The 20386-nt window shown below is 38.1% G+C and overlaps 1 protein-coding gene across 1 annotated transcript in view; it reads right to left on the bottom strand.

Moving 5' to 3' along the window:
* Window positions 1-20386, bottom strand: part of LOC113122715 (neural-cadherin) — a 245826-nt gene that overhangs the window by 15241 nt on the left and 210199 nt on the right. The window contains exons 34-35 of the mRNA XM_026294237.2: window positions 11244-11424; window positions 5355-5599 (exon numbers count right to left, since the gene is read on the bottom strand). Coding sequence (XP_026150022.1) covers window positions 5355-5599; window positions 11244-11424 — 426 coding nt within the window. The remainder of the gene's footprint in view (window positions 1-5354; window positions 5600-11243; window positions 11425-20386) is intronic.

Here is a 20386-nt window from a genome sequence, read left to right as displayed (position 1 = left end):
AACGGATGGATCAATAAAGTAAAAACATATTTAGAATATATCTGAAGTCTGAAGCATACAAATCTATCAGTATGGTCCTTTTGCACCAAATGTTTAAATTATACTTTCTAAAGATGAATAGCCATGGCCATTTCTGATTTGCACCTCCAATCCAAGTTTGAACTTGTTTATGAAGTATAAACACATACTGAAGTATAAACAGAAGCTTTTGTGTGTCTGGTGTATTTTTGCACTGTATCTGCCCCAAAAGTCACCTCAGCTTCTGTGCAGCCTCACCTCTCTCTACATCACAAATAAACAAGATCTTTCTTATTAAAACAAAAATTGAAATAGACCTGTGCAGCAGCTGAAGGTGCTGACATATGTTGACAAACCGGCATACAGTAGTAACTGTTTGTTGAAAAATCAAAACCTGTAGAATTTGTGATGCTTTTATTTTCTCAAATTTGCTTGACAAGCTGCAAGGAAGAAATGCATTTAAATTACAGCTATGGAAAAGTGAAAGGTACTCTTAGAAGAAGAGTGATTTTTGAGTTTGGGTTGAGATATACTGTGTCACAGTGACTGTAAGTATAGCTGGCATTCATTTTTTGATTGTAGTGAACAAGAAGGCTCATATAAACCCAATTAAGACGTTGTTGCTGTGCTAGTGTCCAGTCTGCAGGTGAGCATTAGTGCAAGCAGCAACAAGGAGCTGGTGTTTATTTACAATTCATTATTTAATTCTGTATGTTGCTAAAAAATAGATGCATCAAGCCTTTATTATGTTTAAGAAAAAATAACATTGCAGAAATACAGGCAAGTATATTAATGTCAAACCAAACAACAGTAAAACAGTTAAAAAAAAATATTGATCTAAAATGTTTAGATGGAGAAATGTCAACAGAAATGCAAGAGGGCAAGAAGGTGAATGCAAAAAGATGATAACAGCTGCAAACATGTAGAAACCAAACTAAGCAAAAAGAATAAATAAATTCACATCATTGAGTGTCAAATCAATATTCAAGCTACATGATAAATTCAGGGTGCTGGGTTATTAATCATTAATACTGTCAAGAGATAGCACATTAGACTTTGACATGGTGTGTAGCCATGCTGACATTTCTCAAGTAGAAACTTTGTTCTAAACTCACAAACTGAGAGATGTACCCTGGGGATCGTCACTGGGTCAGCTCTGCCAGTCTCCTCGTCCAATCAATGAAAGAGCAGCAGAACAAATCCAAGACCTTGTTTGGACAAAACTTTTCAAACCTGGTGTATCACCTTTACTGCATTAACAAGCTTCCCAATTCAAATGACAAACATTTGCAACATTATTGAAAACAGAAAAATGTATTAAAACATCAGTCATGAGAACATGAGTTCCCTGATGTTTGTTTATTCTGAACGTGGCTTCTATATTTATCATTAGTATCTTGTAATATCTTTGTCCTTAACAATGACAGAGTCTGTAGCCATGATGCTCTGTAAAAATCTACAGCATCTGGCTTTAATTGGAGCTTTGAAACTGTACTTCATATATCCTCACTTTATAGACTTGGCTATACTAGGTTTGACAATAAAATCAAAGAGAATGAACTAATGTCAATTCTGTTTTAGAGTGGATTTTGATGTTAATCTTCACAATTATAGCAGCCCATTTTTCTGCAGCAAAGCAACAAAAGAGTTACTGCCCTCCTTTTGTTCTTGCTATCCAAACAGTTCAAGTGCATACGAGCAATACTGGATGGAGACATTTTTTAAAAAACAGTCTCTCATGCTGCTACTTAAATTTCAGAGTGAGAAATGCTTGACCGATCAAGCGCAGAATGCTCTACCAATTGAAATTACTACCAAAGCCCCTGGAGCGCTGATCTCAATTTCTGCAGGTTTAGGTAAACAGCACCTTATATGCCTACAAATCAAGTAATTAACACTTAAAACAGAACTGAGCCTCAGCAGGCTCAAGGTCGGATGTCACATTTAATATGAGCCCAGAGCAAAGTTTGAAGGGGCTATTGTGGAATAGAGGTGAGATGAAGAGAAGGAGAAATGATCATGTCTGTCTGGTCCAATGGTGGGAAGGAGGTCTCCTCTGAATCACCAATGAGCCAAACAGACATGGCCAGCAGCAGTGTGACACTGACACCACCCTTCTCAGCACTGCGCATCTCCTGCTTTCCTTCTCTTTGCTGTTTTGTGCAGTGTCTCTACTTAGAAATCTTTTCAGCTCCCTGTTGTTTTCTTCTGGTATTGTGCTGTGTTCTGTTTTATTCTGTGTTTCTCTGATCTGTTTTCCTCCCTTGTACTTTCTTATACTGCTCTTTACTGTTCTGTTGTATTGTCCTCAATTAAACAGGGGAAACATGTCAATGTACTGAAAACTCATTCTCTGTGTATAACTGTGCCTGCGGCATTTTCTCAACTGAGGATCCTCTAGGAATAAGGAGGTAAAGGTACAGGCAAATGAAAATTCACCAAGCAAAAACAGACAGGCAGGCAGACGGAAAACTGGATTTTAACAATAGGCAACCAGACACCAGTGAGTTTCAGTCCATCCACACGCAGGCCAGAGGAAGCAGTATTGCTGCAGGGATTTGCAGCTGCAGTCCAAAGCTACAATGCCTTCTAAGACTGGTGGAGAAAACATGACTATGGTGAAAACCCTGGTCAGTCCATTACTTTAAGCTATATATAACAATGTAGTTGACTCTAGCTCTTTTTCTTTGACTTGATTAACTGGATATGTATGTCCCCGAACTGAGGCACAACAGAAGTGACTTAAAAATGATCCAACATCTATGGTGGCCTTATTAAAGTGAATCATTTTATGCATTTTATGTACAGCATATAGGTAACTGTTAAGTCACAGTTTGTGGTGTCTTTGGTATGGGTGCCACACCATCAAAACCGTTCCTATATTTTTATTTTCAAAAAAAGTCCAAACATCATTTTGTCTAGAGATTTTTTTGGTGTTTCAAGTAGATTATTATAGGGAGTTATTAGTTACGCTTCATAAATGCAATGTTTTCAGTAGTGGCACTACTACAAAAACAAAATTTATATAATCATTGAAGCAAATAATAGGACACTGCATAGTAGGCCTAATAATGAAAACACTATTAGTTTTACTGTAAGCTTCTGTAGATTCTATTGTTATCCCAACCTTGGGAGGACACATCCATCTTAACATAACAGTTAGACGGGAATTTCATTGCTTTGTGAATTAATTCAAAACAAAACTAAATAATCTGCCACTGACAATGTATTTGGCTCTAGGTCTGAATATTTGGGGCTTTATGGAAGTGAACTCTCCCCTCAAATTCATTTAAACAGTCATTTGACTCATATTACCAGTACATAAATAAATGAATGTAAAGTAAAAAAAATGTTCTTTATAGTGATATCTGGCCATTTCAATTTGAGAGATCAGTCTGAAATTTCACCAGTACCATGGGGAATGGAATTTAATTTGTTGCACAGCAATAAAAAAGGAATTTTAGAAATTTCAGCAGCAATATTGCTTTCCTGACACAGTGTGTCATTGTTACCCTGAACAACCCACATCCACAGATCACAACAGATGTCTACTGTTTTCACTGGAGGTACTTTACTGTGAAGAAATTTGAAGTTGCTAAACTATCCTCAGTCTGGTCTATGGAAAGTACCGAGGCATATCCAAGCCCCTAAACCTACTGGACCAGAACTTCTGAACTTCTGAACGACTCCTCCATGTATTTCAGTGAAACCCATGACAATTACTGGGATTATAATTATAACAGGTAGGAATATGCCAAATAGGGTGTGGAGTAAAAATATAATCCCAGATATGCGAATGGGTGATTCATACACATTTATTTGGATTGGAAATCAGAAATAATAAGCTAAGATAGTAATACGATTGAAATGATGATAACTGAATATGGTGGATAACGATGTACGCAGGCTGCGTGCACAACCTGTGCTTCCCCCATTCCCTGTTCACTTCTTCATGACCAAGTGCACAACAGATTCATGAAAAGCCCAAAAAGTTGGCCTAATCATCAGGTTAAATTACAATAGCTAGCCTGAGCCCCATACAGTGATTATCCATCCAATTTGTTAGTCTGAGCATGCTAACGTTGTCCCTGCGGTCTTCCTTTACTCACAAATCTCCACAACAGGCCTCTAGGGATAAAGTGCGACACTAATTTATCAAATGCACATTGAATACAACACTGGAAACATCATAATGCAATGCAATCATACTACGCAGTGTGAAACAGAAATCTGATCTCGGGTTTTTTCTGAATTCATTTTTCATAATTTTGATGTTTCTGTGGTTATCAGTTCCTTGATTGGAAATTCCAAAATTTGTCATCCTGGGTAGCTACAGAATGAAGCAGATTCCCTTCTTTATCTGCTGGCTGACTAACCTAACCCACAGTAATACAGTCACGATAATCTCCATTTTTTTTTTATAATGGCTATTCCAGGGAGCTAATTTCTGTGTTTACCTTCAGACAATATTTGTAATGGTGAGTGTTAACTGGCTGTGTTTGAGGCTTATTTGTTTTGTTCGCTCATCTTTAGTATGTGTATCTTTAGTTTAATTAAGTTCCTGGGCTGTCTCATGGTGCAGTACCTTTTTAATTATATAACACTGTTCTTTCAGTTTTCAGTCTGTTTCACTCAGTAACCCACAAGATGTCTTTTATTTGATTTTGAGGTAATACAGAAAGAATAGTAGTATGGATGGTACAAGGCGGTTTTGAAATGTCACTATATGAACCTGGATGGAAAATAATGGCCACACATTGTGCAGTGTAGCAACATACAGTATATGGTGCTGTTGTTGCTGCTTGCACTAATGCTCACCTGCAGACTGGACACTAGCACAGCAACAACGTCTTAATTGGGTTTATATGAGCCTTCTTGTTCACTACAATCAAAAAATTAATGCCAGCTATACTTACTGTCACTGTGACACAGTATATCTCAACCCAAACTCAAAAATCACTCTTCTTCTAAGAGTACCTTTCACTTTTCCATAGCTGTAATTTAAATGCATTTCTTCCTTGCAGCTTGTATGTATATGTATATGGTGATGTGAATCTGTACAGCGTGAATGTTTTAAAAATGTGATAAAAATAATAAAAATAATTAGCTGCTTGCCCTTTGCATGTTGTTTTTGCCAGTGTTATTATGAAAATGTCAATAATAGACAAAATAACATGAACAGCCCTGGCTGACAAATGCAGGATTTCCCTACAGTCCTGTGATAGGTTAATTTCTTCATTCAGCACACAAGCACAAAAATGTGCACCCATTGTGCTGTGCTTTCTCAATTATCTGCTCGATACTGCATGGGTATAGGCAGTACATGCAATACCTACCTAGTAAGGCCATGAAGCAGATACAGATCGCGAAGACAGAGCTGAAGCTCAGGCCAACATCCTCCCTGTAGATGGCTAGCGTTGTCTCACAGTGGCGTCCTCTGTAACCCTCTGGGCAGTGGCAGGTGAATTTGGAGGGTGACTGGGGCACACAAGTCCCCTGGTGACAAGGCTGTGTAGCACAGAGAGTGTAGACACAGGATTTCCTGGACCCATTCACACGAATCATGTGGCCAAGAGGACATCTGCAAAGAAGGTTTGGGCAGGGACAACATGGAAAGACGTAAAGATAACTTAGATGTATGTGACACCAGATTTGAACAGGCAAAGAAATAATTATCCCTCTGAGGAAATGTGGACTATAGCAGCAGTTACAGACGCATTAAAGAAAAACAAAAAACAGCATGTGAATAAAATAATCAAGAAACAAGTGCAATAAAACAAATCATACTGGACAGTTAAGCCATTAGAAGATAAACATGAATATACAAGATAAAACATTGTCTTACTCAATGTTTATTATCATTTCCCACAGCAGAAAAAGTTAATTACTCTCCTTTAATCAGTGATCTTACACAGATGTACACCTCAATAGAGAATGAACTGGACGAGATGAAAACGCTGACTGTGGCACTGGCAGTAACTAGGATGATTTTATGCAGACAGGGGCACATTTTCTGCCTCACTTCAGAAAGCACCACTATAATTAAAAGCTCATTTGGGTGTAACAGCTCAAACAAACATTTTATGAGGCCATTAATTCAGTATCCCATTCAGTGTCTATGGAGCAGCTCCAGGCTGTACATTTTGATGACATCAGAGATGAGTCTTGCCTTTTCTCTCTGGAGATTTGCTCATGCTTGTAAATACTGACTCAACTTTAGCAACATTAAATTGAAAATGGTAATGTAATGTATCTCTTAACTCCTCTTCCACCATGAAAACAATGCAGAAAAGAGCGCTAAGGGGTTAACTTACCATATTGTCTGCCAGTCCGGCCTCTATGAATATGTTTAAATGCAGCAAATGTGCACGAGCAATTTACATCCAGCAGTTTAGGATGCTGGATAGGTGTTATACATCTAATGCTGACATACTATTTCTGTGCTCAATCTTACGTCATCTTCTTCCCCTTATCATTAGTCTCTGCTGCGTAGCCAGGAGTTTTTGACCAATATAGTGTTATGGATGTTAGGATACATGTCCTGCCTTATCATATTTAATGTTCTAACAGCACAAGCACAAACGTAGACATGCACTGATGGATATGTTACACATTTGTGCTAAGAGGATAGTGGAGTTTTTGGTGATAATGTGCCACCACAATGCAAGTTTAAAAACGAAATATATTCTTAACACTCTACAGTATAATACTATAGTAATACAATACATGATCCATATTTAAGGAGCTAAACACTAGCACTGTCCTACTATTTTGACACTTTATCACCATATAATACTTTTATGCTAAATAGTAAATAGGCAAATTTGTTCTCATTAGACACATAAGGCAGACTGACTCTTGGTTAAGAGTTGTATTTCTGACATTGCAACAAGTTCAGTCTCATTTTCTCTAATTCTGACTCCACCAACTCCTGAGAAAATTATCTGTTAAATGCTCCACTATGTTCCCCAGCTAGCTGCTAACTTTATCTGTCTGCAGGCAGTGTACAGTGATTTTATCACAGTTTTTTCCCACAGAGACAGCTCCCTGCTGCTGCTGGTAATGAGCTGCCATGCAAAGTGCATGTGTTGAAAGTGAACCAAGTAGGGTGGCAGCAGCTAAAAAGGTACAGTTGCCATTCACTGATTGCAGCATTGGCTGCTTCACATGTAGGAGTGTCCTGTAGCAAGACACTGGACCCAATGAATTTCCCAGTGTATTTTTGGTATGTGTTATACTACAAGTATCTAACATTACACTTGACTTACAGTGGTCAACATGAGCTACAGTACATTCATTCCCATAAGGGCACTCTTTAGCCATTTTAGTTTAGAATTACTGTAAAACTCAGTGTGACTTTACTTTTGCTGTAAAAGCCAATACAGTGTTGAATGACCTGCCCAACATGACTTGCACCATCTTTAAAATAAATGTTCATTAGTAGAAATTATTTTATTTATTGTAGTTGTAAATGGCAGCTATCTTGATAGTGTCAGGAAAAACACAGACCTAGCTGGTTGAGGCATATTTTTAAAAGTAATTAAGTGTGGGTGGGCTCATTGTAGGCAATAACAAAAGCTCAGTGTTCAGTATTTGTTTTGCCTGGTTGGAGTATGAGTAGGTGTAGTACACAGGACGCCTGCCTGTCAACAAGACAACAGTACTTGTCTTTTCTCTTCTCTCTCTTATTGCTGCCTGTCATTAGCCTGGAACAGTGCTGTGGCAGTTGTCTTATAATCTAGAGGAGCATATATGCTTACTCATTAGTGACAGGTGTGGTGTTGTAGGAATTTCTAAAGACTGATCTTTTTTTCATTTAAACCAGTCTTCACTGGTAAACACAAAAAAATATTAGCTAGTTTGAAGAGATTTTCATCTTAATTTTACAGTGTCCTACATTTTGTGCTCTCAGTGCATCTAGGAAAATGCTTTCATTAACAGACCGTGAAGGTAAAAAAGGCAAGAAAATACAAACACTACTTATTATGCTGCAGATCAGCCAGGGTTCCTCTAAATAATAATAATAATAATATTATTATTTAGAGGAACCCTGGCTGATATTTTAAGTAAATTGTGATTTTTTAAAACTAAAATTCAATGTTGATATTTGTTCTTGCCTGCTTATTTTTAGAAATTGTTGCTGTGCAAGTCAAGCTTCCCACACTGACATGGCACATATAAAGTTTATAATAATGGTGACAGATGTACCATTAAAATCCTTTATAATTTTTTAAACAATGGGTCTTAAACTCTATTTCACACAGAATTAAACACAGCATTCTCATTTCTACTCAATGATTTTGTTACCTGAAATTATGACTGTCACTGGCATATTTTATCAGCTATATAGTCAGCTCTGCTGTGAGGTGCTGTTTTGCTCTGACACACTGCAGGTTCAAGCAAATAGCTTTGACACCTGGAGAAATAAAAGACTTGACAATTCCAATGTTCCCACTTTTAAGATTAAACTCAGAAATAAAAATGAAAAAAACAGTGGCTGTGTATGTGTTGTAACACTACAGTATGTCATTATTTGACTATTTGAGCATGAGGTCAAACACTTGGGCATGGAGGACTTGCTGTCCAAAAGCTGCTACTCTCTAAACATCTTTCAAGGTTTAGGTCAAGTGGTGAAAAGAAAAGGAGGTGAACAAGGAAGTGAGGTGGGACTGAGGAAGACACAGTGTGTGTATGTTTAAATGTGTAAGTGGTAGGTGCTTGGCAATGGTACAAGGATTTTAAAAACCGAGCACGAGTGAGCAAGTTGAGAGCCATACAAACCAAGAAATGGATGGACAGAGTGTGAAAATGAGCGCCATTGTTAAAAAAAAAAAAGGTTGGTGGATGGATGATGTGGGTGAGTGGATCAGAGGAGTGGAAAAAAGGGAAAGGCAAGATTAATGTTAGCAGGCTGCACAAAGTGAATGGAGGCTGGTGTTTCCAATAGCAGAAGAAGTGCTGAGATTAGTGTATGTGGATAGGAAGATTCTGTCTGTGCCACAGGAGAGGTTAGTTTGCTGTGGCTTTTCATTGCATGACATTTCCAATTTCCTGCTGACAAACAAAGTAACCTTCATACAAAAAGTCATACTGTAGTGGGTGTGAGATTTTGATCATGCAGAAGTGTGAATCCCATCAGGTTCAGAGGGCTGGGAAATGAATTTCTTTTCACCTCCAATATTTTAGGCATTTAGTTTATATACTGACTGAGCAGGTGGGGTTCCCTACCTTATTCATTACCTTTAAAAGGGAGACACAGCTGTTTCTGACCATACTAGCTCTATCTCTATCTTTATCTAATCCAGGCCGCATTTAGACTGACAATAACACTGGCTCACTGGGGTGCTGTGACAGAGTTTACAAAAAACACAAGTGGTGTCTGACAAAAAGTTGATATTGACTCATTTTCTCTCACAGTGTAGTCTGTTAGCAGCAGTTCATTATATTTTTTTAATTCACAAGTACCAATGCAGGCAAGAAAGCTACTGTGATTATTATTTGTCAGTCTGTATAATCATCCCTCAAACTATTCCTGCTCTGTCATCAGGTTTGATAAGGCTTGAGACTGGACTGCCCGAACTGTATTTCCTCCTCTGATCAATAAACTGCAGCAACATGCGCAGTCTGTAACAACTAGCTTATTTGTTAGACAATGACAAAAGACAATGTCAATTTCAAAAGAAAATAAAATGAACAGTCAGTTTGGGCTGACCTTCAACTAGTTTTGCTTTTAGACACTGGCTGGCAGTTGGTGCAGATTTTTGTCATTCAGGTTCTAGTTTTTAAATCAAGAGAGCAAGTGGCGACGCACCATAAAACAAGCTATTACAATTTTTTTTGTTTATTCATGTACATTAACATCCGCAGCTCTTAAAAGACAGTCAAGCAGCCAATCAAGCCTGTGGACAAAAGGACAACTAAGGTCACAAATAAAACTGAACCATGTCAAATTGTGATCTCTACCCATCTTCTATCTAGACCTATTATCTTAAAACTTTGGGAAGGCGTTTCACTGGATTCCTGTGCTCAGACAATCTGTAAACACGAGAACGTTTTTTGAAGCGCTATTTGGTGAATTTCCCTGCCACTATGGGACCTCGAGCCCTGCTGATACTGAGACGCAGACACCAGCCAACAGTTCAATGTCTTTATTAATAATTTTAAAGTTCTTTTAATGTTCTGGCTCTCTCCAGGATGCTAGCCGCCAATGTGCTGTAGGATGCTGCAACTACTTTAGCCAACTCTTCCCATTAAATGGCTAGTTCATCACCAGGAAATCAGCTTCAATTTGATTTAATTGCCACAAGCAACTTCAATAATTTGCACTTCTATAAATATGGGAGATTTGCAAAGACAGTCTAAAAAGAATGGTCGACAGAAGTTGTGATATTTTAACTGGGAAAAGACCGATGCTATGAAAACATTTGCATTTTTATTGCTGCCTTTTGCTAGTTCTTGCTAACCATCCATTCCCAGACTTTAGACTACTTCCACCAGTGAAGTGAAAAACATTATACAACTGTTTTCAGAGGCACTTTTAGTAGCACTTGTCATTTAAAATCTGTGTTTTATTTACTGAAGCACTTTTCACCCATTGCTGGTTTCATCTAACTGTTAGGAATTTTTGTCAGACAAAAGTATATAGTTTACATTAATGTTCCCCTATGACTTCATTCAAACATGACAGGAAAGAACTGTGTGCTCATATGATATGTGAAACTTGTGCAAGAGAGGAGCAAAAATTTAGTGATCAACGAGCTTAAACATTCCATGAACTAATTACAAGATTTATATGGGTTGTTTTAAAAAGGTCTCGTGTAACATTGTCAGTCTAGTTGTTGCTTGATGATTGATTTCTGCCATGCCAACTTGGACTTTTTTTTTTTATTGTCCCCTATGTCAGGTGAATGGTAATGGGCTGCCACATTTCCCTGCTGACAGCCCAACTATCTAGATATGATCAAAGCTTTTTGTGCCATAAAATGGTTGCCCTGGATGTAGATGCAATTTCTTCTACAATTTTCCTACCTTCTTAAGTAGGTCAGCACTAGGTTATTTTCAAACATATTTTTGTGGCTATGAACAAAAATAAAACCAAAGTCAAAATCTGCAAAATGTGTCGCTGCTACTTAGTGTCAAAATGATGAGTGTGTACATGGAACATGTAAGTGTGGATGTGCTCGAATGTGCATACACATTTGGTGTGTATGGGTCTGTGTATTTACCTGCATTCGTGCACTCTCCACAAGTCAACGCAGGTGAAAGGGGGGCTACACTGGTTTCTTTTGCAGGAGTCAGATGAGCACCCAAGGGAGAGGCCTTGTACACTGACCTGAGAAACCCCATCTCTCGGCTGGCTGTCCAGTGGCATGTAGCGACCATTGAGGCGTAGGTCCCTCATGCAGCCTGCATGGAGAAAAATAGACCATATAGTTCAGGTTTACAAGATACATGCTTATGCTGCTATCTACATGCGCCTACACAGATACAAAATTAAATTAGACAGAGCGTCGTGCACCTGGTGAGCAAATCAACCATGCTCTTGATAGATTACTGGCTCCAGGTCTAGCACAGCAGAAATCCATCCAATACCCAGGCTGCTCTGTTACATTCAGTGCTATCTAAGATTTAGCAAAAAATATTTTTTTTTGCTGAATTGAGATTCTAGATGTAAAGTGTTGATTACACAATCTTAAATGGCCATTCACACTGAAATATCTGAGAACACTAAAGACATGTATTTTCACGTGTTTAATATCACATAATATGCTCCAAGGTGCACTGATTGCTGTGATGTTTACACATTACTCTGATGGGTTACACATCTGAGAAAGCAAAAAGGAGTAAAGCCATCTGGAAGGCTATTTGCAAAATGTTGAGTAGGAAACACATGGTTCAGTCAGAAAATTTTTGCAAGCAAAAGCAAAATGCTTCCACTTGGAACAAGCTGCCCAATGGGTATGGATCCTTCTTGTAGTTAAAAGACACTTCTGGTTTATTGCAATTTGTACTTTTGGCCACATGTTTTAGAAAAATACGTGAAATTGGAGAAAAAATATGGTGAATAGGAAACTCACAACCCAAATCACCCATTGCAAACATTCATAACAGATGACTTCTTAGTGCTGATCAGACTCCTTAACGTGCCACAGTTCAGTTACTGGATTATAATGTGAATGTAGAATATGTAAGACATTGCTATTTTGTGTCTTGGCTCTGAACTCATCATTCCTGTCAAATAAAGGAATAAGCCCAGCACAGCAGGGAGTGGGGAGTATGTTTAACACTGACACATTAGACTGGCTCAGTGTAAATGCTTGAATTTGTTACTTTGTCACTCTTTATTCTTATAAAATGTATTCTTATAATCTGAATGTTTCATGTGATATTTTTTACCCTTGCTATCCTTTACTGGTCTCTTGTAGTCTAATGTATCAATGTCAGTGGGTTTGCTTCTAGTCTGGGTTCGCAATACGTGAGGGGCCTTTGTGTGTGGAGATGGCATGTTCTCCGTGTGCTTGTGTGGGTTTTCTCCAGGTACTCTGGTTTCCTCCCACCGTCCAAAAACATGTATGTCAGGTTGATTGGTGACTCTAAATTGCCCATAGGAGTGAGTGTGAGTGTGTGAGGTTGTCTGTCTCTATGTGGCCCTGTGATAGACTGGAGACCTGTCCAGGGTGGACCCCTGCCTTTCACCCAAAGAGAGCTGGGATAGGCTCCAGCAGATCCCCGTGACCCTGGTTAGGAATAAGCGAGTATAGATAATGGATGGGTGGGTTTGTTTCTATATTGCTCTTCCTTATCACACTTCAATAAAGACTCATAACCTGCAGGCAGATACGGAGATGGAGTGGGGGTTATGAAATATTATATAGACAAGGCCAGAGCAAATGGCAGTTCAGCTCTCAGCTGAGTGCTGTGGCGGCAGGCACTACAACAAGAGTGAGCAGAGCACTGACAGTTTAAGTACACGACTGTGATTAAAAGGCTGTGCTGGATATATGCTGCATGGAGAGAATAAGGCCAAGTTAGTGGTGCAGACAACTCAAGTTGATTTCTAGAAGTAACTAACAGGTTTCACGTCATTTGTGTGAGCAGTTTTCCTGCGTATTGCATAATTACTGACCACATGAGTGTGCTTGCTTTTGATTCTAAATAAATAAAATATATAGAACAAATAAAATAAGGTAAAATAAGCTTTATTTTACAGACTATTTGGCCCTGACTAGATTTTACAAGATCTTCTAAAAAGTGAGTTTTCTTACCAAGCTCATTTAACACTGTTATTATCATACTGATAAAAAAAAAAAAAAAAAACAACTCTCCTTTAATTGCAATAAAATGTACTGACTTTGCTCCTCTAAGAGGCACTCCAATAAGTTACAATAATGTCAAATGACTGATTTGCATAGCCACACTGATTTAATCTAATCACAATTTAATGAAAATGTGACTTGCATTCTGTTGGGTCACTAAAACATCATATTTATATGTTAGTCTACAGTCCAACTGAAAATATTAACATGCTTTTTGTACTAACAGGCTTGTCTTACTGTAGAACAAGTAGCTGCTTAACCTAGAGTTCCTGTGTCTTGTTTACCAACAGGTGAGGTACCACCTATTTCTCTGTCTTCTCTATTTAAAAATTTTCACCACGGTGGAAAATAAAGTATTCTATTCTATTCTAAAGTTCTACAGTAAATTTTTATGTCCAACTCAGTGTAATACGTGCTGCTAAGATGGAGGCACTGAGCCAACAAACTCCTTAGGACACTTCTGGTGTTTATGTTTTCATCACTTAATTGCTAAGTTTGTGTATTCAGGTAACATCTCATTCCCCTTCTCTCACTATTTGAAAAGACATTTCCAAAAAAGTGAATGCAAGCACACAGGCAAATGCAGAGTCGCTCAGGCAAGTGCACACACACACATGCACACGCGCGCACACACACTCTCTCTTGCTCTCTTTTCCTGCCACCATCTATCATGTCTACCTCTTTTGAAAGGAAATGCTTTTAAAGTCCATTTAATAAACACATGCATTGTCTTTTACTGCCCGAGGCACAGCTGTCTACACCTCTCACTGTCTAACTCCAGGGAGCTCTCTCTTTCCCTCCCCCGCACCTATCTACATCTCTCTATAGTTCTGACCTCTTCCTCTCTCTATTACCATAGTACCCCTTTTTTTTGAAAGTTCCTATACATCCTCACCCAGTCTTTATTTCTGAGTGTATCTGTTGACATTTGGTTTGTTCAGTCCCTTCTTCCCTCTCAGATTAAGGTTAAGCAACAAACAAAAATTTGTTTGTTTTAACCATGTTATGTCTGTTGCTTCACAAACAACTTCCCAATTATAATATTTTCAATCAGGATTCCATTCTAATCACAGCACAGAAAAGCCTTATTCAGGGTGTTAAATGGTCTTTAACTTGCTTTTGATTCTGGAGCCTGCTCTATTTTAACTCGACTTGATTTACGTGTTGTGTTCAACAGTTCACTGTATGCTATTAGAGTGTATAAAAAAACTGTCTTAAATTGGTTTTAGTCATACATCAGTTACAAATCTTTTTCTGTAACAAGTGATGAATCTTCCTCAGCTAGTGCCCCTCTCTCCTGTGGTATCCCTCAGGGGTCCAACCTCAGGCCTTCATTGTTTTCCATATACTGTATATGCGACCACTTGACCAAATTCATGTTATATGAAAATATAACACAAACTTCTATTGCCAATATTGAATATTAAATCAATAAATGAAAATAAATGTTATTCAAAAAGGTCTAGGTGTGAGTGCCTAGCATTCATAAAAACAAAACAATATACTAAAAAACAACGTATAAAAACAAGTTCATGAACAGGGGCCATTGCATTTGAGAGGAACTGTTTCTGGGTAAGTGAATCACTTTCGTGTCGTGCTGTATAGTACATTCCGGTACTTAGTCCCTTTCTATTTTGACCGGTATGTATTGCTATTTCCAGACTTAGCGTTCATTAGCCTGGGTGACGGTCTGACGGAAACATACTCCTAAGCAGAAGCGTTTCTAATAGATTCCATAGTCAGAAACGTGAAGCTAGAGACACCAGCGACCATAGTCAAATGTTCCTGGGGCCAGAGCGGGAGACATTGAGTCAAATCTTAAGGTGCTGGCTAAGGCTAATCGGAAATATGGAAAAACTGTTATTCACGTCGGCAGCAATGACACCAGATTACGACAATCGGCTGCATCCTGCAGCAGTCTGAGTGAATCAACCCCCCTCAGTCATAAAAATTGTCATGTTCCTCGAAGCACAGGTCGAGGTGGAGGAGTAGCTGTAATCTTCCACTCAAACTTATTAAACTTTCATCCTCAGAACATTTAGGACTCATTTGGGAGCCTCACTCTTAGTCTCTCACATTCAAACTGGAAACCACAAAAACCAGTTCTACTTGCCATTGTGTACCGTCCACCTGTCCCTTACTCAGAGTTTTTAACTGAATTTTCAGACTTCCTGCCTGATTTGGTGCTTAATTCAGATAAAGTCATTATAGTGGGAGATTTTAACATTCATGTAGATGTTGAAAATAATAGTCTCAGCACTGCATTTAATTCTATATTAGATTCAATTGGTTTCACTCAAAATGTTAATAAACCCACCCACTGTTTCAATCAGACCCTTGGTCTTGTTCTGACCTATGGCATCGAAATTGAACATTTAATAGTTTTTCCCCAAAATCCTATTTTGTCAGATCATTCTTTAGTAACTTTTGAATTTATGATGATGGATCATGCAGCATTCAGAAGAAAATTCCACTACAGCAGATGCGTATCTGACAAGGCTGTTAATAAATTTAAGAACATGATTCCATCTTTATTTACATCTCTACCATATGCCAACACAATGGAGGGCAGCTGCCTCAATCCCAATTCAAATTGATTATCAAATTATTATCAAATTGATCATGTTGTTGACAGTGCTGTAGCCTCACTGTGTGAAACGCTTGATACTGTGGCCCCTCTGAAAAAGAAGTTAGTGAATCAGAGAAGACTAGCCCCATGGTATAATTTCCATATTCGTACCTTAAAGCAGGCATCACGAAGACTAGAAAGGAAGTGGCGTTCCACAAATTTAGAGGAATTTTATCTAGCCTGGAAAAACAGTCTGTTAACATATAAAAAAGCTCTCAGCAGTAATGACTTTATGAGTTTCTTTATAAATAAAATCACAACTATTAGAGATAAAATTCAGCAGATGGTTCCTATACCTGCAATAAATGAATCTTCTACTACAGTAGCTCTTGAATCATCTGTAGGACCTCAGTTATGTTTAGACTGCTTCTCTTCCATAGATCTCTCTGAATTTACATCAGTAGTTGCTTCATCTAAATCATCAACGTGTCTCTTAGACCCCATCCCGATTAGACTGCTTAAAAACACCCTGCCATTAATTAACTCATCTTTATTAGACTTAGTAAATTTATCTCTAGTATCAGGCTACTTACCACAGGCCTTTAAGACTGCAGTAATCAAACCCTTACTCAAAAAGCCTAATCTTGATCCAGGAGTCTTGGCTAATTATAGACCAATATCCAACCTACCATTTATTTCTAAAATCCTTGAAAAAGCTGTTGTAAGCAGCTATCAGACCACTTACACAGGAATGAACTATTTGAAGATTTTCAATCAGGATTTAGAGCACATCATAGTACAGAAACAGCACTGTTAAAAGTCACCAACGATCTTCTCTTAGCCTCAGATAATGGACTTGTTTCAATACTTGGCCTCCTAGACCTTAGTGCTGCATTCGACACTATTGACCACAACATCTTACATTACAGAGACTGGAGACTGGAGCATGTGACTAGTATCAGAGGAACAGCATTAAAATGGTTCCAATCCTATTTATCAGGCAGATTCCGGTTTGTTCATGTCCATGATGAACCTTCCACACACACAAAAGTTAGTTATGGAGTTCCACAAGGCTCTGTCCTAGGACGGATTCTGTTCAATCTGTACATGCTTCCTTTAGGCTATGTCATTAGGAAGTACTCTATTAATTACCACTGCTGTGCAGATGACACTCAGTTGTATCTATCTGTGAAACCTGCTAACACAAACCAGTTAACCAGACTTCAAGCGTGTCAACTGACATAAAGGCCTGGATGACCAGTAACTTTCTACTTTTAAATTCAGAGAAAACAGAAGTTATTGTATTTGGGCCTAAAAACCCCAGAAATAACTTTTCTAAAATTATAGCTACTTTAGATGGCATAGCTCTGGCCTCCAGCACTACTGTGAAAAACCTTGGAGTTATTTTTGACCAGGACATGTCCTTTAACTCACATATAAAACAAATTTCTAGAACTGCCTTCTTTCACCTGCGCATTGCCAAAATTAGGAACATACTGTCTCATAATGATGCAGAAAAACTAGTCCAGGCATTTGTTACCTCAAGGCTAGATTACTGTAACTCATTACTATCTTGATGTCCCAATATCTGCATAAAAAGCCTCCAGTTAATCCAGAATGCTGCAGCCAGAGTCCTGACAGGAACTAGCAAGAGAGATCATATTTCTCCTATATTAGCTTCTCTTCTTTGGCTCCCTGTAAAATACAGAATAGAATTTAAAATCCTTCTTCTCACATACAAACCCCTTCATGATCAAGCTCCTTCATACCTTAAAGACCTCATAGTACCATATTATCCCAATAGACCACTTCGCTCTCAGAGTGCAGGTCTACCTGTGGTTCCCTGAGTTTCCAAAAGCAGAATGGGAGGCAGAGCCTTTAGCTATCAAGCTCCTCTCCTGTGGAACCAGCTCCCAGTCTGGGTTCAGGAGGCAGACACTCTCTGGACATTTAAGGCTAGACTTAAAGCCTTCCCTTTTGACAAAGTGTATAGTTAGGGCTGGCTTCAGGTAACCCTGAACCATCCTTTAGTTATGCTGCTATAGGCCTAGGGGCACTGAGCTCCTCTACCCTAACCCTCCCCTCACCTCTCTTCCGTTCCCTTTCCCTCTCTTCCTCTCCTGCCCCCTCACATGTATATTCCACCATTGAATGTCACTAACCTTGTGCTCTCTCTCTCCCCTAGTTTGTGCTCTCTCCCTCTCTCTCTGTTTTCTCTCTGTACTTTCTGCAGGTGTTCCTAGTCCTGGAGCTGTATATTGGTGATGTGTAGTTACTGGCCCCAAACAACCTGCAGTGTCTATTTGTTGTTTATTATTGCTGTTCTTTTCTCTCTCCTCTATCCACTCACCCCAACTGGTCGAGGCAGATGGCCGCCCAAACTGAGCCCGGTTCTGCTGGAGGTTTTTTCTTCCGTTAAAGAGAGTTTTTCATCTCCACTGTTGCCAAGTGCTGCTCATAAGGGATTTGTTGGATTTTTTGTTTTTGTAAAGTGTCTTGAGATGATTTGTATTGTGATTTGGCGCTATACATATAAAACTGAATTTAATTGAATTCAAAGTCATGTCATTTCAGCTTTTGATTATTGTTTATCGTTAAGTGAAAAAAATCAATATGAGGTCAGTAAAAATATAGTGGATCTTGTGCACAGGTGCATTTAAAAATATATAGGTTCATTCTGTTATTTAGATAAACTTGATAAAATACTTTTGAGGTCATCACACAGCTCTAACTTAAAGATGTTGAAAACCATGATTAGCTGTTGTTTACATGTGAGATTTTGTGCTGCATTTACAAAAGACAGAGATAAACACATAAATTATCTTTTTTAATTGTGCTATCAATCATTCAATAAGACAAAAACAGAAATCTTCTTGAAAAATTTACAAATTAATAAAATTTAAAATTACCTTTTCCTGGTAGCACCTTTCAGGAAGAATACTTGTTACATTGTCTGGCATGTCTTGAATGGACATTTTTCTTTGCCCTGTGACACATCAGGCAATTGCCCACCCCAGTCCAAACAGACAGGCTATATACAGGATAGCCTGGATGGTGTTTGGATGCTGTCTAGCAAACATTCTTCACTGTTATTTTGCCATTGTATGCCCTGTCAGTTCTTCACTAAACAGGACATTTCAGAAGAATTACACTGTTGTGTGTCAGAACTATTTTCCCATTTCCTTGGTGAAAATGTTTATCTTTTAACAATGCAGCTGTGCTAGCTTTCATCTCCCAGAGTCAAATCAGAATGTCTCTCTTGAATGAGTTAAATAATCACAGTTTTTGTCCTCTTTTTGAAAAATACATCAGTTCTGTTCTGGACAAAATCATTACAAATTGTCATTGGCAAAAAGGGTTAGAATAAAGACAAGGATTATTGGGATGGTTGGCATCAGCAATTCTAGCAGTTAAAAATAGAATTTACAAATTTGGGAATGGTGGTATGCCCAGATTTTACCAGCTTGGGTGGACTACTTTCATGTGATACCCTTTTCTTATCTGACTACTGTGATTAGGTTCACGATTAAAGAATACACAACTTGGAACTTGTTTTAAAAGAGATTTTAGGGACACAAACCTTTATTAGTACAAATGAGCACTGAAGAAGACTAAACTGGAAATGTTTATTCCAAAATAAAGGCATGGCCTTTCATTTTTGCAGTCTTTAACAATTATTGGTACATATCAACTGTAGAACACCAAGGTAGGTGGGCACATGTAACATCACAGGTGTCTTTTAAGTTTTTCTTAAGTTAAACTTTTCCTTTTCTTTTTTTTAGATAACAAATCGCAGAAATTGTTGAAGCAGATTTGAGCTAAAGTACCCGGGAAGAACCAGGTACTGCTTAGAATTTCCTGTCTAAAGTATATCACTAAGATCTTACAGCACTGTGGTTAAAATCTTGGCTTTCCTCTGTTTTGTTGTTTGTTGAATACTTTATCTGCCAGATAAAAATCTGCTTTCACAGCTCTCCAATGTTTGCAGTCTTAATAACTATATATATATTTTTTTATGTTTCCTTTTACTGTTCTTGTAGGTGGTGTGATTGCATTACATTGTTGGTGTTTTTTTTTTCCAAGAGTCTCTTTATTGTTGCACAACTGCAAGAACACATTGTTTTGATCACTTTATAAATGTACCCCCCATTTAACAGCCAACTCTATCTACTGTATAATATAATAATATTGGTAGAAAAGAAGAATGAAACATAAAAACCAGCACATGGACAGAATAGAGAAAAACAAAAAAATGTAAATATTCACTCATTAATGCATTGCTGCTCAGGTGTTTGTAAGATGAAGTATATTATTTAGTGTAAACATAGCTGAACAACTAAATGAAATGATCATATAATCTCAGTTGTTACTTAAGTAGATGGAGTCTTACAAAGTGACAACACACACAAACCAGAGCAGAATGCAATAATCAGGCAGATGCCCACATCTGGGAAAGCAGATTGAAATCCCTGAAAATCCAGAT

Source organism: Mastacembelus armatus, chromosome 3, assembly GCF_900324485.2.
Source record: "Mastacembelus armatus chromosome 3, fMasArm1.2, whole genome shotgun sequence".
Lineage (NCBI taxonomy): Eukaryota > Metazoa > Chordata > Actinopteri > Synbranchiformes > Mastacembelidae > Mastacembelus > Mastacembelus armatus.
This window is presented reverse-complemented; position numbering and strand designations above follow the sequence as displayed.